Genomic DNA, 24,722 nt, shown 5'->3' with positions numbered 1-24,722 from the left:
CATCGATGCGGACTTACAGTAAGGAAATTACCCACAGTTCATAGCGTTGTGACGTCAAATACAGGGGTTGCCCTCGGAACACCGGAAGTAACACGGTCGGCAGATATGCAAACGTTAACGTTATGGAAGGAGAGCGAAAAAAACTGATAGATAAACAATGAAACATTACATTAACAAGGATTTAAGATGGTACATAAACACACATGAAGTCAGAGGAATACCAGTGGTTATATTCCACACACAAAGAATATAGTATATCTATATATATATTCTTTGTGTATGGAATATATGCTGACAATAACCGATAAATGATCACGCCCAGAGCCGCCAGTGTCAACAACATTTTGTAGAGAGGGGTATAAGTGCTGTCCCATTCCTATTTGTAGCATCCGGAGCCCTTTCAGACTCTCACACTCAATCACTTACAGTTGACATCAGTTAAGTCAGTGAGGGTTTAGGGCTTGAGTCTTTAGGGGCTGGATTGGAATTGGGCCGAGGTCATAGCAGGAACATTGGCAGTTTCTATTGGCTCAAGTTAGGTGTCAATGAAAAGGTCAGAAGTTTGCTACCATTTTTATATCCAAGGAGACAGCTGTTGATGTGCAAAGAGAAGAATTTATCGATAGTATGTGGTGAAATATGAATATTTGAAATGATGCAATAATAGTTTGTGGATATCTGTGGACGTAATAATGTGTTTGGACTAAATATTTCCCAGGATTTTTATTGTCTGGACCTTTGGGAGTGTATGGAGACTGCATGATCAGCATTTCTGTTTGCATAATATCAGTCTGTGGATTAAAAATCAGGCTTCATAGGTGAGTAATGTCCCTTTGTTTATTTGTCTGAGCAAGCCTGCTGTGGTGGTTGTATCTTAAATTGTCCCACATCGATCGAAATGTAGCTTTCAAATGATAGGTCGTATGAGTAAACCACTTGAACAACAGCAAATACAGTAGTTGTTTACACATTATAATCATCAAAAAAAGCCTTACGAAGTCCCGCAGGCTGTCGGATTTCTTAAACATTTTTTCTTGTCTGACAGCTGCTGGCATATTTATGCTGTGAAATGTTTGTCAAAGCTGCAGATTATCTGTTTGATATACCTTTTCGCAATACTGAAGAGAATATTGTTCACTCATATTGTCATATGTCAAAATTTTACTATAAACCGACTTTCAGATTTTAATTTTATAAACTGAGTTTTTTTGACTCGTCTACATGCGTGAAATCAGATGTTTTTCATATTACCTGCACATTCTTCATAGTCAATGAAATGGAAATATAAATTGTGTGCACATATTGCAAAAAGTAGCAAAGCCCTAACGGTAAACTGTTCAGATCATGTCCTCCATTATAGTCAAGGCTTCCTTATATAGTGAAGTTGCGTCAGCTGGTAAAGGAGCTCTCAGGTCACAGTGGTCATCCTGTTGAGTCTTCCTGTGGAGACTGTCTCGATGCTGCTGGTTGCAGTGTTAGTTGTCTTTGGGCTTTTTCCCTTTAACTGAAGCATGACACTTGTCTAGCAATAACTGACAGGAAGCAGCACGTGAGGCTGGAGAAACATGTCTCTGACTCACAGACCATCAGCACTGGTTCCCCTCAAAGCTGGGTCCTTTCCCCTCTGCTCTTCACCTTGTACACCAACAGCTGCCCTTCCTCTCACCAGTCCATCAAGCTTCTGAAGTTTGTGGACGAACATTTTCCTCATACTTTTTACTGTACAGTTGTGCACATTTCTTGGTCATTTTTTTGCACATTAGTTATAATTACAGTACTTCTTAAAATTATTTTTATTGCAAATGATTCTGTTAATGATTATTGACTTTTGCACTAAGGCAAGTTGCTTCTGGCTCCGATTCAGGTTGCTCAATTTTGATTGGTTGGTTTTAGATCCAAAAATACAATTAAAAAAAAATTTGATTAACAACATTCAGGACAGGAGAGACAGGGTAGCCCCGATGTTTCTATTTGAAACTTTTCAACTTGAATTTTTCAGATCCATCCTGTAGGGATCATGAATGTCTTTGCCACAATTACAACAATTTATCTAATTAAATAGTTTTCAAGATATTTCCCTCGGGCAAAGTACTGGACAGATGCCATTCATAGAGACTTACCAATTATCCCATTGTGTGTGATCATTCTCCTGTTAAGAAAAATGCACAGCTTATGTTGTCTTAAAATGCATAGAAGAAGAATTTTGATGTAATGTATTGGACCGCACACTAGAGAGAAATATGAAAAAAAATTGTTTGGTCTATTATCATTCATTAATTCATTAATTTTCTGGAACTGCTTATCCTGTGATCCACAGGGGTGCTGGAGCCTATCCCAGCTGACATTGGGTGAGAGTTGGGGTACACCCTGGACAGATCACCAGACTATCACAGGGCTGACACATTGAGACACTAACATTCTCACCTACAGCCAATTTAGAGTCACCAATTAACCTAACCTGCATGTCTTTGGATTATGGGAGGAGTACCTGAAGAAAACAATGGAGAACATGCAAACCCCACATACGTAGAGGGCCCCTGGCTGGCTGGTGGAACCCTCTTGATGGGAGGCAACAGTGCTATCCACTGCACCGTGCTGTGGGTCTATTGTCAGATTTACCTATTGCAATAACATTTTTAAAAATTGTCTAGCTGCAGCAAGTAATTCCAATGTAAATTAAATCAAATAAAACTCAGATGAACAGACTATGAGAATTTATTTGGCTTACAGAATTTACATAATTTGCTTAGATATAGTTTATGTAATTACTGTTGATAAGTTCTATGTATTTCAAATATGTAGATTTACTGAATGTGTGTTACTCAGTCAATAGAGCTTTGTAAAGGTTTGTTTCTTAAAAACTGGATAATACATATGTAGACTGACATTTTTTTCTTGGTATTAGAAACATATTAAAATATTGTGTGGATATTTACACACACCCTATGGGGTGGGTAAAGATGTGACTTTATATATTTTGTACAATGAGAGTATCTTGTCATAAAAAAATTAGAATAACAATACTTCTGCCATAAAGACAAACTGAGCAGGTTTATTTGGGGTAGTGACAGCAACATGCTGCCGTAGGCGCACATGCACGTTTCACTCACTGAAAGTTTCGGTGATGACAAGAGGTTGGAGCTCCACGTGCCTCTGCTGCACGTTAACACACACACACACACACACACATGCACAGACAGGAACTTAGTGTTGTTGGGCAGATGCTTTCATCTTGTCATATTCAGACTGACCTGCAGAGTAACAGGGTGACTGTTACAGCCATACATGCCCACAGGCCAGCACCCTCACAGGCTCTGGCCTTTCACTCCATTTTTACAAGAAGTTCTCCTGTGATGGCTGACCGGCGACTGAGGCTACCACATTGAAATATAGTTTTGTTCCTATGCAGTAATTATAATATATATAAATCCCACCCAATATCCCCCTAATATTCAAATAAAAGGAGAAAAAAAACGTCTACAAAATATTATAACTGCCGGAATTATTATTTATTGTTGTAATATTATGATGCATTGCAGTTCTGTGTGTGCTTTGTCCAAGTGGTGTACCCTCAGCAGAAGCCATTGCTTGACTGCTGAGGGTAGACAACCATTGTCAAACACTGTGCTCAGTTTCATTACTTTCATGTACTGAAAGGTGGAAAACTAGAATGCAGGCTAATATGACTGTTGTGTATCACTGCTGATTGTTACAGTTTTTGTTAAGTGTTAGTGTGTTCTAAAAAAGTCATAAAAAACTCATAGTGTTCACTTTTTCTTAGCAGCCCTTAATCATACGCTGGTTCCTTAAAATGGCAGTCATCAAAAGTTTGAGAACACCCGATCTAAGATTCAGCCCTAAAATGGTCCATTAAGCCAGGGACAGGGGTTGTAAATTAGCTATGGCTCAAAACCTGTATGCATTGCTTCTACTTTTAATTTCACATATGAAGCAATGCTTTGTGCATTTGTCCTTATCAAATTAACAAGTAAATATATAATTCTTTAACAACAATGATAATCATAACAATAATTGTTATCATTATTAGTAGTAGTAGTGGTAGGTGTTGTAGTAGTAGTAGCAGCAGTGAAGTAGTGAGTAGCAGTGACACCTAACAGGAGAAGTTGTTATGGAAAATTAATTAATGTTTTATATTTTTGTCTTGTTAGATTCTGTGTGAAACCCCAAACTAAGATAAAAAATAGTATCATTTATATTTAAAAAATATATATATGTATACATACAATGATTATTGTATGTGTGTGTGCGTGTGTGTGTATACATTCTAACAGGATAAGCGTTCATGTTAAATTTAATGAATGTTTTATATTCTTGTCTTGTTAAAAAAAATAACATGAAAATAATATATAAGAGAGAGAGAGAGAGAGAGAGAGAGAGAGAGAGAGAGAGAGAGAGAATGGATCTGTTGACGTGTAGTTTGTGACGTACAGCTAGTCTCTCCGGTGTCGACGTGCTCAGTGTGGGCTTGTTTTAGTTTTCGGCGTGCCCCGCAGAGTAGGCGTAAGCGTAAGGGAACATACAGAGTACGGTGCGACTGACCGGTCACGTATAACCAAAACAAGCGCCTCCCTCCTGTACCATCCCAGCAAGTTTGTTGACGGCTGTAGAAAGCAAAGATGGCGGCGCCCACAGCAGTGCAGCAAACGATGAGCAAACGGACAGACAATATTTTAAACCCCGTTTACACAAGCAGCCAAGACAGCGAGTGTTTCTCACCAGACTCGGACTATTTAGTGGAATTCCTGGAGAAGGAGGTCGGCAGCGACCTGAAGTCTCTGAAGAAAGTCGGCGAGATGCTGGACAGACTGAGAGAAGAGAACACCGTGCTGGAGGAACAGGTGAAGGGACAGTTCACTTGTTTATCGAGAGCAGTAAAAGTACTTAACTTTAGCTCGCAACTGACCACATCACCTGTGTAACCTGTGTCCGTTACTGCATGAGATGTAAACAGTGACTGTCATTTGTGTCATTCAGGTTGTGACTGTATCCAGTTCAGTTCCTCCTAAAGTTTCTGCAGCTCTGTCTGCTGCTGAGGAGGCAACATGTTCCTTGCAGGAGCTGCTGCAGAGAGAGAGACTCATCTCCAACAAGCTGCACCAGGTACACATTGCACCAAGACAGCAGTCTGTGATCACCCACTGATAATGAACTTTCTATCAGTCTGTTACAAATGTCATCATCTTCCTCTGACTACTGTCAAAGGTTGTGTTTAAGTCTCTTATTGATTGCTATTTGGAATATCTTGTGTCTCGAGCTGGATACTGTCGCAAATACTGGGGTCAATACTATATTTGCAGTTCACTGATAATACCCAAGTACAAATATCTGTAACTGAAATCACTAATTTATTCAGTGAGCCAGGTTTTCCTATATAATCATTTTCTCCCAGTTGGGAGAAACAGCTGTACAATAGTGGAACTTGAGTGACCCTCAAAATATGAGTTAGACAAAACATTAGCACAGTATCCACTGTGTTGGAACATCCATTACAAGGTCTCTACAAAAGTTTTTCATAATACAGTCAAATAAATAAAAACCTAAATTTTAAAAAGTGTTTTAAAGCAAAAAAAAATCTGACCAAAGTAAGAGACTAAGAACCCAATTAAATATGAAATGAGATTCAATATGCAACCAGCTACTGTTACTGGAAAGCAGCAAACATGCTTCATTACATAGATGCATGGAAGCCCCTGTTAAGTAGAGGTGGTAGGGCCTTTTGCATATCTGTGCCCAGGGGCCCATTGTGTTTGCATGCTCTGCTTGTGACAGTGTGGGTTTTCTTTGGTGAAACTGCCACATGCATTGCAACTCTGTAACAGTCCTGCTATCTCTGACAAACTTCATAACCAAATGCTACAGTAGTTTTATTCTTACAGAAAGAGACTATGAAGTCCTTTCACTGATGCCAGTCTATGGTATAAGCAGTTGTTTTTTTCATTTTCCAGCACCTACAGGGGGCCCAGCCTTGGATGGATAGTCTTGGCCAGACGCTTAGCCAAGTCGACACTATAGAAAGACACGTGAAATACCTACGCTGCCTTCAGCATATAGAGGAACTCAGGTACTGTAAACAAGGCCAAGGAGATAAAGACAGGAGAGTAATATGACAGACTTGTGAACATAAATAGACAATGTAATATAACGAATACAGAAAAGCACAAGCTGACTTGTTGCATAGTTGAGTTCTAAGATGTTCCACGTAATAGCATGTGTTCCATGCAGGGATGGGCACAGGTAGTCATATCTGCAATTACTCTAATACTGAGGTCATGCGATAATAGCCATGTATTGTGTGTGTGTTTGCAGTGCTGCGGTCCAACAGTGTCTGATGACCAGCAGTGTCTGGGAGGCCATACGGGCAGTAGACAGCATGGCTGCACTGGATGCTGGACTCAACCAGTCTGGATGTTCTCACCTCCAGGACTTCCTCCGAGAAACACTACACTTCTGGCATAAGATCATCAAAGACAGACTGGCCAGGTAAAGCCCCACCAAACACTCCCACCCCCACCTGGACCTGGCTTTGTATGTAAATCTGTCGCAGGTCAGAAATGCATCATCATTCTGTGCTCAGTATATGAGCTCTGTCCTTATCTTCTATTCTTTCCTAGTGATTTTGAGAAAGTGTTGACTCAGCTTCACTGGCCGATCATCTCGCCTCCTACTCAGTCACTGACACCCACGGCCAATGGTCAGGAGATTAACAGCCAGCTGGAGCTGCTCGTCACGCAGCTGCTTGCCCTGCAGACCTCGTATCCTTCACTTTGGTCTTCCATGTATTTATTTTATATGATAAAATTCATTACAATCCCCATCTCTGATTAGTTAAATAATAATATGCAACTCAATGTATTGGCTAATATGCTTTGGAAGATGTAACATGGGTCTAGAGAGATGTCAGTGTATGCTGATAAATCCCCTACTTTAGATCAAAATATTGACATTGGGTGGATTTCCGTGAAATTAATTATCCTGATGAATCCTACTGACGCTGACGGTCCCGTGACTTTTCACCAGGAGCCACCAGCGGGTCAAAGTTTTCAGTTATCCAATGTAATATCTTCATATTCACCTGATGGTTTACCATAAAACGTGGTACAGACATCCATGGTTTCCAGATAGAGGGCCCTATTTAAGTGATCTATAGAGCATGGCTTAAAGTGCATGGCACACTTTAATTCAAGGTGTGTCCGACTCCACTTTGCTCATTAAACGACACATAATCTGAGCGCAAAGTAGGTGCAAGGGGCAGAGGGGTTGTATTTAGTGCCTTAATAATTTATACGTTGTACTGCAACTGGTGCACTGCTATTTACATGATGGATTGGTCAAATTGGAGAAGCGAGCGGTTTTCTGCTGAGAGTAATGCAGTAAGAGCAGTATGTCACTGCAGTAAATATTGTGGGACATTTAAGCAGCACAACTAAAAACTGTACTTTTAAACTTGACGGGGGAAACAGAACTTAACTTTAGCTTCTGAAATGCTCAATGAAGTTACGCTGCTCCTTGTGTATAAATGTGCACAGGGTATCACTGAATGGGGAGTCAGACAGCAGCTCTGCACTGCTCTCTGCTACGTTCACATTTTACAGCATGTCATTAATATCTTTCTCATTAATGATGTATTATTTTACACACCTGCAACCCCCACCTGTGTCCCTGTGTGTGTGTCACAAACATAAACATATAAAATGTATTATTATTATTATTATTATTAATAAACAGAGTGTACACAGGTGGGGATCCTGCTTTACTATCTGAACAATGCGCCCTTTAAATAGCAGGAAAATATCGCACCATTCTGAACTTAGACCAGGTATTTGATGGTCAACAGTGCAATTGCTTTCTGCTGCCTCAAAATAGCAATGCACCTGACCACACCTCAGTCGAAGACCTACATGCCTATGGGCAGGGCTGCTTACACTGCATAGGCGCTGGCTGTGAAAATGACAACTGTGTTGATCCAACACAAGCACTGGGTGATAAAACGACTATGTATGATTTATCGATATATTTTCAAGCAAGATATAGATTTAGACAATACCGTATAATTGATATAGGGTCAAGTTGCGTTACATAAAGCTGTTCTTGGAAAAAAACATGCCAGTGTGCATCTCTCCTCTCTCACACTCTCTGCACAGCTCCGCCCCTACTCACTGACTCACTCACATATTCTCCAGCAATATTAAGAGAGACACAGTGCTGCTACTTTGTTTAATCTGTCTGTTCATTAGTCTGCAGTATGACATCAGTCTATATGTTGCTCATGCTACGCTAAATCAGTCTGTGAGATGAATGAAATGACGACAGTAGCACACGTGTAGTACAGTGCTGCGCTGCATGTGTGGAGGATAGAGCTGCTTGATTCTGTCAGGTGAGTGTTTGTTTGCTAGTTTGTGTGTGAGGTGGATCATGGCACATCACCAGTCTTCTTGGTAGTTGTTGTCTAATGTGTGACATTGAAACAGCGCCTGTATGCAGGCGATAGATGTGTAACCCTGTGAATCCTGAATTCATGCATGTATTGTACTTCACAAATGAGGCTACCACATCACCAGTAAGTAAAGCGCTTTGGATAAAAAAACAATATGAATACAACCTTTGTATTTAAAAATTTGCCTTGATGTTCTTGATGAAGATTTGCTGCAAAAAAGAGCTGAATACATATTGCTCTTTGACATACATGCATTGTACAACTTTTAAATCATCTGTGTGTTTGTGAACACACTGATGACAGTAATGTAGTGGGCGACATTAACTGACATGAAACAGGTTTCCAGCAGGACTGAGGACAACGGGGTTTCAGAACACTGCAGCTGCTCCAGTGTTTGGTTTCTTTAACTTCTCCTTGCAGTGATGACCTCATATCCCAAAGGGCTTCGGCCTCTTCTCAAGGCGTGCCCTCTACCCAGCCTGCTTCTTCAGCCATGCCTCCATCCAAAGCTGCCCCTCTCTGTCTGCCCATCCAGATCATGCTGCAGCCACTCAGCAAGAGGTTCAGATACCACTTCTACGGGAACAGACAGACCAACTCCCTCAGCAAGGTCTCACACACAGAACACACATCACATAAACACACAGTCAGACTCAGTAATGTCAAACTTACACTTTATACACACCACTGAAACCAAATGCAAAAACTTTAGTTAATGTGTATAATCCTAGCAAGGTTAGACACATAGACGTGTCAAAAATACTCATAACCCTGATAAGGAAGTGCTCAAGGGGTACTTTGGATCTTTTGGAGTGGGGTTGTATGAGGTACTTATCTATAGTCAGTGTATTACATACAGTAGATGGCAACTGGCACGTCCCCAGTTTGGAGAAGCAGATGGGACTCGGGAGTACTGCCGCAGAAGCTGAGCAATAAACTGCTGTGGATGGAGTCAGCAACAAAACATATGTTAGCTACTTAAAAAAAAAATCCTACCCCAAAAAATCTATATCAGTTGAAGTATGCGGTCTATTAGGAATAATTTCACAGGTTTACTTTTCTGTCGGACAGCCCTTTTCAACAGGGAAGATGTTAACGGCTTCAGTTCCCCATCTTGTCAAAGCCACCAGACTTAATTGAGAAAAACAGTAATTTAAGCTCCCAGAGCCAAGAAGCTGCTGGTCTACCGCTGCCTCGATCAGTTAGTTTGATTGTGTATTGTGTGACTTTGGTGAATTTGAACTAATCACCTTAAATGCCAAAAGTCACACATAACACAAAATAACTGATCGAGGCAGCAGTAAACCAGCAGGTTTAGTGTTCAGTGATGTTAAATTCCTGATTTTCTCAATGCAGACTGGCTTTCAAGAGAACGATATAACAGCTTCAGTTCCCTTTAGAAATCGCTGTTTGACGGTGAGGCAAAGCAGTGAAAATATTCTAAATATAGTATACGCTTAAAGTGATAATGATTTTTAGGTGATTAAAATTTGTTTTGTTGCTAACACCTCCACAGCAGTACATTGCTTAGCTTCAGTGTCCTCTAACCACCCCTGGTACTCTGCCGGAGTACGAGGGGCACAGAGTATTTTGGAGAGTGCTAGGGGCATGAAGTATCGGTTGGGGTACCATGGACACAAACTGAGAGTGGGTACGCAGGACCGGCTGGTGCGCCAGGTTCCAGGGGGTGCTCCAGGCTGGAGGATTGGGGCTGGAGCCCTGGAGAACTGGAGGGTTTGGGGTTGGAGCCTCGGAAGGGAGGGTAGGGTTAGGATCAGGGCCCTGGAAAGGGGAAGGTTAGGTGGGGCCAGGCCAGGGACGGAGGGTGGCCTCCAGGACTTTGGCCTGATAGAAGGCTCCCCAAGGGGCCAGGGTAGAACCTGGAGGGTCGACTCTGGGACTGGAGCTGAGTTGGGGGCTTGGGAAAGGTGCCTGTGGGGCCCGGAGGGCGGCCTTAAGCAGTTTGGTCCAAAAAAGGGCTGCCTGGGGCCAGCCAGACACCTCAAGGGATTTTGGACAGGGCCTGGAGGGCAGCATCCAGGAATGGAGACCCAAAGAAGGTTTCCTGTGATCTTGGGACTCCTCAAGGGGCCAGGAGGCTTGACTCTGGGACTGGAGTGGAAATGGGGGGCTTGAGAAACCGGCATGTGGTGACTTGGAGGGCGGCCTCCGGGTGTGGAGCCCCAAAGGGGGCTGCCTGGGGCCGGTTGGGCTCCCCAATGGGCCAGGGTTGAGCCTGGTGGCTTGACTCTGGGGCTGGAGCTAAGGTGGGGTCTTGGGAAGGGGCCTATGGGCACTTGGAGGGCAGCATCCGGGTGACCACATGTCATACAGGCTAGTTATGTTTTGGGCATAATTAAACCTTTACTTATGAAAGTTGTCATAAACACTGCCAGCAAGGAGTGCTGCAACCTTCGGTCTTTGGACCTTGTCTAGTGAAGTGACAAAAATCGGTGCCTGGAAATGGGCCTGGCGGCTCCCGATCCTGTCCTCCTTGTTTCTTCTAAAAAGTCTTCTGTTGTCAATTCAGTATCTTAGGTTCGGCTGGCAGGTACTTAAAAAGGCACTGGAGAGAGGCAGAATCTGATGCAATCGAGTTTATTGTGTTTACAGGCAACAACACAGACAAACTCATGAGTCAACCTCCGGAGGACGACTGACTTCTGCTTTCAGTTCTCTGGCTTATATGCTGGTGGAGGTCGAAGAGATCTCCACCCATTTCTGTAGTCCTTCCCATTTCGATCCGTTTCTACTGGTGGCAGACTTTGCCTATGTTCTGGCTCAAACTGGAATCTGCCACCAGTATTTCCGGACTCGCTCTCACTCTATTTTTTAAAAACATGTGATCTCTGGGGACTCTCATGCTACAGTCCCTCGTGCTTCCGTAATACAATCATTTGAGTGTGTGTGTGATCTTTCTTGTATAATATAACTCTTAAGTGCATTAGGTCATACAATCAAGTGAGTGTAATATAATTCTTAAATGCATTAGGCAGTACAATCAAGTGAGTGTTCTCTCTTCTTTCACACAGCGCGTGGTAACTTGTATGAGTGTCACTGTAAGTTCACAACATTATGTGAGTGTAGGTTGATGCATTATATCATTACACAGCGCGTGATAAGTCATATGAGTCAATAAGAGTTCACAACTGAGATGTCACTAAGAGTTCACACAGTTACATTGCATATTATGTATAAATGCAGTATTAGTTTTTTGTAGAAGTCTACACACTAACATGTGTGGTCTTAACACCTGATGAGGGTGAGGGTTTTGACTTTTACACTACACTAGATACTGGATAACTGGATCAGAGAGAGATTCTGAACCCCCTACAGAAAATAACAGTGGAAAAAAAGTCTTTGGCAAAGCTTAACAATATCTCAAACTCCTGTCTGTGCATCTTTCAGCCGGAGTGGTACCTCACACAGGTTCTGATGTGGATGGGGAACAGCTCAGCTTTCATGGAGGAAAAGATCCAACCTATCCTAGACCGAGCTGGGGCCACCATCAGTGCCATGGTAAGCTGGTCCATACTTTAATGCTTCGATCTCCTCTGGTTGAGTGAAGTCCAAACAGGTATTTTGATGTTGTTGTCTGTGCAGGTGGAGCTGTGTCGAGGCCTACTGACTCTGGTCCAGGAGAAGGTGGCCAGTGATGCATCCCGGCTGCTGTACGACGATGCCCTCTTCTGTCACTTGGTGGAGGAGGTGCTGCAGTTTGAGAAGGAGCTGCGAAGCAACCACTCATACCCAGGAGTGCTGCCTGGTCTGCTTCATCTCCTGCTGGAAGACGCAATCCTTCAGAAGTGGCTCACTGTGGAAAAGAAGAGTAAGTACCAGGGTACCTAGCTGCACAGTTTAATGTGCAGAACTCTTATCTCACTCCTGCTTTTGCAGCGGTGTGATTGGCCTAAATTTAGAGCGCTATTTAACCCCTTCCCAGCAAGCTAGCATGACATGGTTGGTACCAATGGATTCCTTATGTCCTCCAGTTTCATATGATAATAGGTATCTCGCTACACAGGAAAATATCAAGGGTTAGCATGATGCTAAAAATATCACAAACACTTTACATACCTTTTGCTTACACACTACTGTTACTGGTGTTATTTTACTTTTGTATTCATGTAAGTTTCTTTTTTAATTTCAAGATCTGTGCATCTCACAGCACTAACAGACTGTATTGTACATCTGCATTCATTTCATTTTCAGGTAAATGGTTGTTACATCAACAAAAGTATACTTGATAGAGTAAGAGATGATAGCCAATCCAACTGTAGCTTGCTAACTTGCTGATATGCACAAAACTCAAAATGTATAAAAAAAATAAAAGATCACCTTGTCAACAGTGGAACAGAAATGGAGATTAATGTACAGTCAGCAATATCTAATCCCAAACAAACCTAATACTAGTCACATGTTCAGACATGCAGTCTGCACGGCCTCTGTAAGAACAGTGAAGGAGCATCCTAACCCTTCGTTCCTCTGCATACAGTGGCAGTGGAGAAGATGGATGCCATGCTGTCGGCTGAGGGAGCCTGGAGCTCTCAGTACAAAGATATCAGTGACATGGACGAGCTGAAGGCTCCAGATTGTGCTGAGACTTTCATGACTCTTCTACAGGTCATCACTGGTAAGACTACATATTATTTAAGTCACTGTCGGTATACTTTTTTATTTGGTAATGCATTAAATATCTACATGTAAAACAACAGGCGCGTAAGCTTTAAGTGGCATTGTATTTGAAAACTGAAGGACTGACCCATACAGAAATTTAATTTATACATTTTTTCTACAACTGCATTAATTTCTACACTCTTACAAACTGTCATTTGTCCAGCAGTGTTTAAGGGGTGATTTACGAGCACACACTTACTGATCATCATTTGAAAAGCTCAGTGTCTCTCTATTTATGCTGTCAAAAACTTTGACATCACAAATAACTAATGAGACAACTAGGATTTGTACCCAGGTTCATCATAAACTCTGACATATTGATCTCCCTGTAATGAAGCAGAAAAATAACTTAATTAAAGCCTGAATTCTTTATTAATCTGCAACATGTTAGTCTGGAGGTTTAAACTCGTGTCCTCTCACAGAGTCGTTGATTAAAACTAAACTTTTATGTCTGTCAGAGAAAACTAATCTGAGTTCAGACTTTTTACTTACAGCACAGCTACACTCACAGATAACTGAGCCTCCTGCTGTATACTGCACTGAGAGGTCAGAGACATAGCTGGGAGAGAGACCATAAATAGCCTTAATAGTAATCAGTAAAACCTTAAAATCTATTCTAAAACATACTGGGAGCCAGTGTAAAGAGTCTAAAACCGGACTGATGTGATCATGTCTCTTGGTTCTGGTTAAAAGCCTGGCAGCTAAATAATAGATTTTTGATTCAGACAAGAAGAGAGGCTGTTGCAGTAGTCCAGGTGTGAAGAGATGAAGGTGTGTATAATTGTTTCTGTGCCAAGTTAGAAGGGGAAATAAGTAAAGGAGAATATGGGGCATCGGTAGCGTAGTGGATAGTGCCGGCGCCCCATGTACAGAGGCGATGCCTTGCTGCAGTGGTCGCAGGATTGAGTCCGGCTTGCAACCATCTGCTGCATGTCAACCCCCGCTCTCCCTCTCACCCTGTTTCACTCTGCCCTGTACATTAAAGGCAAAAAGCCCCCAAAAAAATAATCTTTTTAAAAAAAAAAGTACAAGGAGAATATAATTGGTATATAAAAAATATATGCAATTTTTATCAAAAGACTGAGACTAAATGAAAATCAGGTGCCAAAAAACACCTTAGTGTCTCTCTGATAGGCAAAGATATGCTATTTGCAAAAATATTATATAGGATAGCATTAGGTGGTACTAATAGACTCAGTATTTTAAGCATTTGCTGATCTGAATCCTTAAAGGCACCATGTGGAGTGATCTTGTGAGCAGATACACCTATTGTAGCTGTATATATGTATACATATATACACATATACGTATTTTGAAACCTATATTATTTATGTTCATGTTGCCAGCTAGCGGTCGATTAGTTAAAGCAGCAGCATTACTCCATAGCTTCACCAGTAATTTCACAGGGACACCTTTAAAGCATGATAGATGTAACAAAATATTTTGAGTAAAAGTCTTGTTTTTCTTGTCATCCTGCTGCACTCAGAGCGGTACCGGGCCCTGCCCTGTCCTCCTGCACAACTCAAATTTCTGGACCTACAGAGAGAGCTGGTGGATGACTTCCGCATACGACTCACCCAGGTACTAACGCCAGAAAGACTGCGGTATTAATGAAGGAAAGACAGTTAGAGTGGACCTCTAATCAATGATTTTTTTTAACCAAACCATAACATTAGAAACATTTACACAATACACAACCACTTTAAGTGGGTTGTGTATTAAAGACAGGTAGGCTTAACAATCTTTTTAAAACTCTTTGAAGAATCTTTTATGTTATGTCATGGTTATTATGTTGCACTGTTGTCCGTTGTCCTATTGCCTTTTTTTGTTTTTCAATTGTTTGAGCAGCAGTTTATGGACTGAAATCAGTTAAAATACTTAAAGAGAGAAATGACTGATTCAGAGGTGGTTAATGTATTTTTTCGTTGCCCCAGGTGATGAAGGAGGAGTCTCGTTGCCCTCTGGGTGCTCGTTATTGTGCCATCCTTAATGCTGTTAACTACATTTCCACCATCCTGGGAGACTGGGGAGACAACGTGGTGAGTGGAGTTTACTGAATATTTTATTTCTACTTTTTTTGCCACAGCAGCAGCAGGATGTTGCCATGGATGGACAATTCTTAATTGTCACTCATGTATCAGTACCCCAAGCCCTATGTTTTTATATGAGAGCTAATGTCAATGGGAAAAATCTTATCTAAACAAAGTCAGTACTGTTCAAGGGTCTCTGTTATAAGCATTAGGTATACATAGTGGGGTTCCTAATAATCTGCTCAAAATCCTGATTCAAAAGGCATTTAATTAGGTTGTATATTGTGCAGTTGCTGTAGGTTATCAGAGCATCTCAATACTATAATATCTATCACTGAATTTAACCATTGTAAAAATCTACAACAGTCATTCCCTCACTGTTATACAAATAGTTACTCAAAACTGCGACAAAAATGTAAGAAAAGGTAAGAGAATAACTTAATATACTGTATTTCTAGACCCTACAGTGAATATTGAAACAGTAATATAATTTAGAAAAAAATAAAAACAGAAATTTGTGTGACTATTTTGCATTACCATAAATACAAACTGACCTGGGCGAGGTGTGAACGTCATGCTGCTTAAGAGAGTTAGGGCACTGAACTGATGGGGGAATTTATGCCTCTGTGCTGGCGACAGCCGTGGAAGCATTACATGTTTGGGTTGTCTGTCTGTCCGTGCCATTCTTGTGAATGCTAAATCTCAAGAATGCCATGAGGGAATTTTTTTTAAATTTGGCACAAACATCTACTCAAGAACTAGTCTTGCTCACCAGACCTTTCTCAAGAAAAGAAAGGTCTGGCTGCTCCGACTCTCACTTTAAGATTGGAGGAAAAAACACCCCGGCTTTTTTAATTTCTTTCAACCAATCACAATCGTTCTTGGCGGTGCCACAGCAACAGTGCGCTTGAAAACTGCTACACAACCGGAGGTGGTAGGGCGGGACTTCAGCGGGTGACTCGTTCCGCCCAATGAGAGGCTGATCTATGCAGCGAACTTCCGCCCACTCAGACTACTCAAGAACTAATTAAAATATAGTGGTCAAAGGTCAGTGTGACCTCACTAAACATGTTTTTGGCCATAACTCAAGAATTATTATGCTAATCATGACAAAACTTTACACAAATGTCTAATAGTATAAGAAGATGAAGTGATGACATTTTAAATCCGAAAGGTCAAAGGTCAACTTCACTGTGACATCATAATGTTTTGCAAAAACACTTTTCTTGCTATTATTTAAAACACCATATCTCAGGAACAGAAGGGGAAACATTTGGTCACATAGTGAATTGGTGACACTATTCTGGGTGCCCATCTTAAAACTTTGCTATAGATCTTCTGTGCTGCTGGGGGGAAGATGTGTGTGAAGCATCCATGTTCTCACAGACATGGATGTAAACTGTAAGTGCAACTTGATGGGTTCGCTGAGGCATACAACTGCAAGGCTTTAATTCTAGTTTTTAAATCAGTGCCAATGCCAAAATGAAACTTCTCAAATGTTAATGTTGTCTAAACACAAGCAGCTGCAGGGGACATTTGATTCAATAAAATAAAGTCTGAAATTTGTAGAATTTTGATTTGATTCACAAGTTTTCTAATCAAACAATACATGTTGTTATGTTCAGGACAAGAACTGTACTTTACGCTCTGTACCTTCACAAAAACAACTGTGAGAATAAGCTTTGCTGTGCTGCACGAGAGCAGCCAGTAGGGTGACAGTCCTGTGTTTATTCTCTCTGCAGTTCTTCCTCCAGCTGCAGCAGGCAGCAGTGTCTCTCGGGGAGGATGGGGTACTGAAAGGCCTGGGGGTGATGGAGGTGGGTCGCCTGGCTTCTCTGGAGGGCTCTCTGTTTGAAGGTCTGTTGGCGTTGCTAGATCGACTGAAAGGTGACATGATGGGAAGACTGCTGGAATGGACAATGAGAGAAATCACAGAAAAGGCCAAACCATACAGCCAAGACAGGTGAGACATTAGTCTGTAAATGAGTAGCCTACCATATTAATGCTTCTTAACCATCAGTTTAGGACATATTCTAACTCTATCCTACAGTCGGGATTTTAGCAAAGACAGCCCTGCCATATACTGCTGCAGCTGGTTAGAGTTAGGACAGTACTTTATAATTGAAATTCTTGTACCTCTACGCAAGTGACAGCATTGGTTAGAGGCATCATACTCGGGTTGCCCGCCCCATCCCGAATGCGATATCTCAAGAACACATTTAGTGAATTTCTTCATCATTGGCACCAATGCCCATTTGGACTCGGATTCAATTTCAGTTTCAACTCAAGAGTTCATATGTTAATAATGAGAAAATTTCACACAAATGTTCGTCATCTGACATTCTACTGCTCCCGTCATAATACCTACTTTGTCCATTGGATTTAAACTGATGTGGTTTTGGGGCACTTGAATGTTTACAGTCCTTTTAGTTTAAATCTGCTAACAGTTCAGTTTTTCAGGTGTATACAGCATTCCTGACAGGTTATATGATGGTGTTGGTCAGTCTGTCTGCTTTGCATCACATTTTGCTGCAATAAAAATGATAAAAGTCAGACTGAAAACTTATGAGGTATACCTGATGTTGACAAAGTTTTCCTCAGGGGAAATACATTGCAGTTGGAAAAAAGGTAATAAATTGTAATACATGGCAATATATGTTATCACAATACAGCATATCACAGTATCACAATAATATCAAATTTTGGGTCCTCTGGCGATTCCCACCACTACTATACAGTAGGGACTCAGACAGGATCCATGTTGTGTGCCAGTCCTAAGAGTGGATGAGTATGTATTACCTGTTTTCACAATCTGGGGCTTGCTTGTCAAAAATCAACCAGCCAGTAGCAGATGGAGTTGCCAGGACCAAGACCTCAGAGATTAAACACCAGTTTATACATACCAAATGTTTCACATGCTAAGAACAGAATATTATGCTGGGTACTGTGTCAAGACTAAAGACCTCTGAATTCAACAACTTGGCCACAATGTAGCTCATTGTCACTTTGCACAACATGAAACTTAAATTCTGTTTGTCTTTCTGAGTTTCATTTTGGAAAACTAGAGTGACTAAGTTGTTGCCCTGTGTTTGACCAATTCATTAAGATGTGCATTAGGTGGTTGAATAGGTTTGCACTTGTGTCTTTGCAGCCTCGTGGCTTCAATCTTTACCGCTGTCTTTATCACTATATGTTACTGCTTCTGAATGTTGTCCTGATGCTTACCTTCACCCATGTAAAGCACTTGAATTGCATCTGTATTTGAAATGTGCTGTATAGACTGAGCCTCTTTGCCTTGCCTTTACACAAAGCCGTGGTTAGCTTAGTGATGACTTGACTCAAATGAAGCATTTCCAACTGGCAGAAGTTACGTAACAGTTGTTGGACGTCGGCTCAGTCCCAGATGCTGACTAAGTAAAAACAGGGCAGCCTGCAGGAGGAGACAGGTTGCTGTTTACAATGCAGAAAGATCAGTCTAATGGAGCAGTAAGAGGTGGAGGAGATCTAAAATAGTTAGGAAAGACATTCTGAACTTTTGTCTCCTGCATTGTTCTGAAGATAGATTCATTTCTCCTTACAGTTTTTGTTTTGCTGATTTTACCGAACAGGCACTGACTTATTACCTTTACTTTGTCTTTTCTTCAGGTGGCTGTCGCTACCACCCCAGCAAGACCAGTCCACCATGACCCTGTCCAGTTCAGCATGTCCCATGATGCTTTGTGTGAGGGACAGGTTGTTGAACTTTCATCAGGTCCTGAGTTTGTCTCTGTTCCAGCTGGCCTGGCAGGGCCTGGCAGAGAGACTTGACCATGTTCTCTACCAGGATGTAAGAGATTAACATGCTATAAAAACCCACTGCACTGTTTGTGTTCCATGACTGTTTGTGACAGAGCATATTAAGAACAAACACCCAAACATTCTACAGTGGCACGCATAAGTTTATAGAGACATTGAAATTACAATCTAGATTTTGGTTCCTAAATGTTGGTCAGTCAGTGAGGTTTGGCTACTTATTTGACTAATTTGACTTGTCAGTGTTGGAGGGAAAATGTGGGTAGAGGTGATGGTACCTTGTCACTATCTCAAGATCCCACTGAATGACCCCTCAAAACGACAGTACTTTTATTAGAGTTGGTTAGAAGCTCTTATTGTGACTTTTTAATGTTTTTGGCTGACTTATTTTAAAATGAGACTCCTGCAAAGGTGTTCTACAGCTTTAGACTGTATAAAATAACGGATATAGCCACCATGACGTCACCCATTAGTTTGTGGACTCCTTTATTGAAGCGCTGAGTTTAGCATTTTGGCCGTCCCCATTCTTGGATTTTTTGAGTCAGAAGTGGCCGAGAGGGAGGGGCCAACCCTAACGCTTTCTGCTAGCTTGGTTTGCACAGTGCATTTACAGCAATGACTAACTGTGATAATGCTAATGCTATTTTTTTCTTAATGAAAAACTGACTTCATATCATTAAGACAAAATGTACTTACTGGAAAAATGAACACCAGACTCCTAGGAGAGTGTTTTAGTAGAACCCAACACTGAACAATACTTTCGAGGTGACCAAAACATTTCAATCAACTTTCATGAACTAGTGGGGCAGCATAGCTCACAAAATCAAGACAATTGTTCATTTTGTGATAAAAGCACCAAATTTGGTACATATCTAGCTTAATATGTAGAAGATATCTGGATATCAGGGCATCACGCATTGGCATTCTGATGACCATGGTGGCAAAATCCAATGTGGCTGCCACCTGAAAACTGTTTCTGCCATAACTTTAGAACCAGATGTGCTACAAATGCAAGTTTGGTGTCTATTTTATGTTTATGTTTGCCACCATTTTGTATATTTCCAAAATGGTGGCAAACTTTTTTTTAACTTCATTGGCAAATTTGCTGTCTATTTCATATCTTTAAGCATTGGAAACAAATTGGAATACTTAGACTTATAATTTATTTTAAAATCATATTATATTTTATGACCACACATGTATATTTCCAAAATGGTGGCAAACTTTTTTTAACTTCATTGGCAAATTTGCTGTCTATTTCATATCTTTAAGCATTAGAAACAAATTGGAATACTTAGACTTATAATTTATTTTAAAATCATATTATATTTTATGACCACACACCCTGAAAAAGAGCCCGACATGTTAAAGAGATAGAACTGAAAATAAACTTAAATTGTGACAGCTACGCCTGTACTCTGTGAAACTGAGGTTATGCCATGGTTACGTTACCTAACCAACATGATGTTGCAGCGATTTGTCAACAGATGGCACCCACCTGTCCCTCAAAGCGGTTACGCTTTAAATTATACATAACTTTAAGCTTTAATAAAATGGAAATGGGTGAGTTATATAAAAATTATTCCACTGTACAGTTGTCATAGACGAGAATATTAGTTAGAGAGAGCAAAACCGGGTTGTTTTTTTTTTTACCAGGCTTTAAACATGTTTATTGATAAATTGACCTGCTCTTGTAGTCAGCCTCAAGAGGCCATTAGAGGAACTGCAGTTTTGGCACTTCCATGCTGGCTTAATTTTTTAGTCCCAGTGGCTGCACCTTGGCTCCACCTGACTCACAGAACTTTACAGATGCCACCTTGTGGGGTGTTGGTGCACACAGCAACTACATCCAACATGATCCAAAGAGCCTTGTTGCCAGCAGCTGTAGCACACGTGCTGCAATCCACAATTATGGATTAAAACCTTACATGATTACATAAACCTAACATTATTGCATGAACTGAGTATTCCCCACAATGATCCATAATGATCATGACTCATGAACAGTTTTTATAACAAATACACTTGATACACTTTTTTTTTTCAAGACACCAGTTGCTTAGTGTGCCCCTGGATTGCCAGTGAAAACTTACAGTAAGCAATCACTTAAACAGGGGCAGGGAAGAAAAAAAAACCCTACTTACCCAACTGGCCTACTTGTTCTGTGATAATGATTACAATTGAACAACTGACACTGTGGTTTCCTCACCATGCAGGTACAGTGACATAGGCTTAGTATGTCCATGTGTGTCTCTGTCAGGTGATCCTGTCGAATCATTTCAGTGAAGGTGGTGCAGCTCAGCTCCAGTTTGACATGACCAGAAACCTATTTCCTTTGTTCGGTCACTACTGCAAAAGACCTGAGAATTTCTTCAAGCAGTAAGTGTGTGTGTTTGTATGTGTGATCATAAGTTCGTTGTTCCCATGTGTACCTCTTCTCTCTGTTGAAGGGAGAAATTTGCTATGCGCTTCTTAAATTTGACTTTAAAAAATGTATGTACCAGCTTTATTTTATGACATCACAACCTAGTGTGTTTGTCAGAAGAACCATAAGACAAATAGCTAAGATTGAAAAAATACAAACAAAACACAGTCAATGGAAAAACTGAATTAAAAAATACTATTAAAGACTGAGAGCCTGCATTGTAATGACTTTGTCTCTCTCTCTCTGTCTCTCTCTCCCTCTCCCTCTCTCTCTCTCTCTGTCTCTCTCTCTGTCCCTCTCTCTCTCTGTCTCTCTCTCCCTCTCTCTCCCTCTCTCTCTCTCTCTCTCTCTCTCTCTCTCTCTCTCTCTCTCTCTCTCTGTCTCTGTCTCTCTCTCTGTCTCTGTCTCTCTCTCTCTCTCTCTCTCGCTCTCGCCACAGTGTTAAGGAGGCGTGTATCATCTTGTGTCTTAACGTGGGCTCTGCTATCCTGCTGAGGGATCTCCTTAAAGAGTCAGAGGACGAGACAAAAGACTGGGCAGGTGTAGGAGATCCTCCACCAGAGTCTGCGCTCAATGAGTTAGGAGTTTACTGCTTGGCGCCCTGTGATGTGTTGATTCTCCTCAACCTCAGAGCCTCCTGGCCTGGACAGTAACGACACACCGGTGGCGAACGTTGTGCGTCAAAAAATACGCCCCTGTTTCAATGTACAACCCCACACTGGCAGTGGCTAGACACACATTTGCGTTCCTGGACATGCCACCCCACGGCACTACACAAAAATGTCCATACTCAGTCTCGCTGCCCCTGAAATTAGATGCACTTTCCCTCCACTCGCTGTCTGCGTGTACATACCAGCTCCCGTAGCAGGGCTTCTCTCCTCGCCATGGATGCATAAAGAGAACTCTGTTGCTGTTGCTGTCTAGTGTGTGATGGAAAATAGATGGAGAGACTTGTTGTTGAGGTTGAGAAATATCCTGAGCTAAACGACCCACAATCCTGTCATTATAAAGACAATGACCAAAAAGATGTTGCCTGGCGAGTCACAGCTCGGGAGATTGGCTCTCCGGTTCAAGTTTAATTAGTGGCTGTCCACACATAATTTTAAGTTAATGCAAAGGTGGAGGAAGTGCAGATCTTTCAGTAAAAATATTATTAACTTTTTGTGGTCATCTGTTGATGAGCCGCAGTGCGACATGTCCGGTGTGTGCTAAGAGGGCACTTGACGCGTGTCACTAGATGTGCTACAGTGGCGCCTGGCAGTGTTTGCTGGTGGGGAGTGTGCATCAGGTTGAACACTTGGCAACATATTTGTCAGTAGCTTTAATTGTCTTTGTGAACAAGCCAGGTAATATTTGTTGACTTTGGACTGTTCCAGTTATAATGTTGATACTATTGTCATTATATGAACTTATTATTGTGCACTATTTCTGGGGACCCACTTACCTGTCACCACAGTTGGCTGAAGTATACCACAATAAAGCAGAAATAACATCTGTTATAATGGATTATGTAATAAACCCTGATAACCTGTAATGGTTTCAAAATACTGCTCCTGAGCAGACTGTTGTCATTTTTGCAGTGTTGTCGCATGTTTTTGGCCATAACTGAAGAATTCACATGATAACTATAACAAAATTTCGCACAAATGTCTAAAAAGATAAAATGATAAAGTGACGACATTTTATATCTGAAAAGTAAAAGGTGAGCTTCACTGTGACATCATAATGTTCTGCAAAAACTGTTATTAAACATCATAACTCAGGAACAGAAGGAGACATACTGAACTGGTGACGCTAGTCTTGAAACTGCTGATTGTTTAGATCTTTTGTGCTGCAGAGTTGAAGATGTGTGTGAAACATCGATGTTGTAGCTTCTTTGCAGCAACATCTATATTTGAAGCTTTGTCTACTGTCATGGCTACATGTGAGTCTGGACAGACATGGATGTAAACTGTAACTTGACTTTGACTTTAACAGTAGATTTATATATCATCACACCATATTGTTTAATTACTGGTTTAAAACAAGTCAAAATAAGTTCAATGGCAGAAGAACTTTGTATGTATCTTTACCCTGTCTGTCAAAGTGAGGTTTTATTTTATTAGTTGTCAAACCTACAGCAGTTTAACTTGCTTGTTTCCTACTATGGGTTCTAAAAGTAACTATTAACATCATAGCCAGCTCAGATACACTCACATGGAAAAGTTTGGGCACGCCTGGTCAAAATTTTGTTAACTGTCCATTATTAAGTAAGCAGAAGATGAACTGATCTCCAAAAGGCATGAAATTAAAGATAAAATTTATTTTCAACATTTTAAGCAAGATCAGTGTATTATTTTTGTTGCTTGTTCACAGTCACCATTAAGAAAAACCAGGTGATGTAAATTTCAAAGCTTTATTAATACTCTAACCCCTGAAACCTTGTCCCAACAATCAGCAGCCATAGGTTCTGCTTAACAGCTGCCTCGCACTCTGAAAACTAAAATAACTGATGCCCACAAAACAGGAGAAGGCTATAAGAAGATAGCAAAGTGTTTTCAAGTAGCTTTTTTCCTCAGTTCATAATGTAATTAAGAAATGGCAGTTAACAGGAGCTGTGGAGATCAAGTCGAGGTCTGGAAGACCAAAAAAAAAACTTTCAGAGAGAGCTGCTTGTAGGATTGTTAGAAAGGCAAAACCAAACCCCTGTTGAATTGCAAAAGACCTGCAGGAAGATTTAGCAGACTGGAGTGGTGGTGCACTGTTCTACTGACACCTGTACAAATATGACCTTCATGGACGAGTCATCAGAAGAAAACCTGTCCTGTGTCCTCACCACAAAAGTCAGCATCAGAAGTTTGCAAAGGAACATCTAAACAAATCTGATGCTTTTTGGAAACAAGTCCTGTGGATGCAATGAGCAATGATCACTCTGCTCATGGAAGGTGCAGACAGACTCAGGTCATCATTGCTGCATTTCTCCAGTGTTCCAATTATCTTAGTATTGTGATTATTTTGTTTCTGGCGTTATAGCGTTAGGTGGAAAATGTGTGTGTATCCCTAATGACATCAACCACACATATTATCCCCGCACAATCTAATCTGTGGCATTTCATTTACTCACTGTCATCCAGCGTTGTGAAACTCAGAGTCTGTTAACCCTGAAATGAGGGAGACTCTGAGTTTTCCGTTTCAAAAAGGGAGGTAACTCATACCAGAGAAAGAGGGGTAACTCTAGCCTGTTTCAGAGAGAGAGGTAACTTAAGCTCTCGGTCAGTTACCGTAGTAACAGACCCTATGAACCTAACCTGGTCGGGACCAGGTTTTTCTCAATGAACCTCGAGTTTCTCTCTGTCTCCGCCCT

At 41.1% G+C, this 24,722-nt stretch overlaps 1 protein-coding gene across 1 annotated transcript; it reads left to right on the top strand.

Moving 5' to 3' along the window:
- Nucleotides 1-4,620: 4,620 nt before the first annotated feature.
- Nucleotides 4,621-22,927, top strand: rint1 (RAD50 interactor 1). Its single transcript, XM_050036062.1, has 15 exons — nucleotides 4,621-4,859; nucleotides 4,996-5,121; nucleotides 5,967-6,082; nucleotides 6,328-6,501; nucleotides 6,633-6,773; nucleotides 8,876-9,065; nucleotides 11,864-11,974; nucleotides 12,059-12,284; nucleotides 12,951-13,088; nucleotides 14,619-14,713; nucleotides 15,067-15,171; nucleotides 16,905-17,125; nucleotides 18,808-18,988; nucleotides 21,215-21,333; nucleotides 21,819-22,927. The coding sequence occupies exons 1-15, from the start codon at nucleotides 4,638-4,640 to the stop codon at nucleotides 22,030-22,032; spliced, it is 2,379 nt and encodes a 792-aa protein (XP_049892019.1). The 5' UTR covers nucleotides 4,621-4,637; the 3' UTR covers nucleotides 22,033-22,927.
- The last annotated feature ends 1,795 nt before the right edge of the window (nucleotides 22,928-24,722 follow it).

This window comes from Epinephelus moara, chromosome 23 (genome assembly GCF_006386435.1).
Source record: "Epinephelus moara isolate mb chromosome 23, YSFRI_EMoa_1.0, whole genome shotgun sequence".
Taxonomy (NCBI): Eukaryota; Metazoa; Chordata; class Actinopteri; order Perciformes; family Serranidae; genus Epinephelus; species Epinephelus moara.
This window is presented reverse-complemented; position numbering and strand designations above follow the sequence as displayed.

Excerpts from the sequence above, each read along its gene's own strand:
- rint1 (XM_050036062.1), top strand. The coding sequence starts at position 4,638 with ATGGCGGCGCCCACAGCAGTGCAGCAAACGATGAGCAAACGGACAGAC. Across the intron at positions 5,122-5,966 it reads TCTCCAACAAGCTGCACCAG|CACCTACAGGGGGCCCAGCC; the intron begins GTACACATTGCA and ends TTCATTTTCCAG. Across the intron at positions 13,089-14,618 it reads TCTTCTACAGGTCATCACTG|AGCGGTACCGGGCCCTGCCC; the intron begins GTAAGACTACAT and ends TGCTGCACTCAG.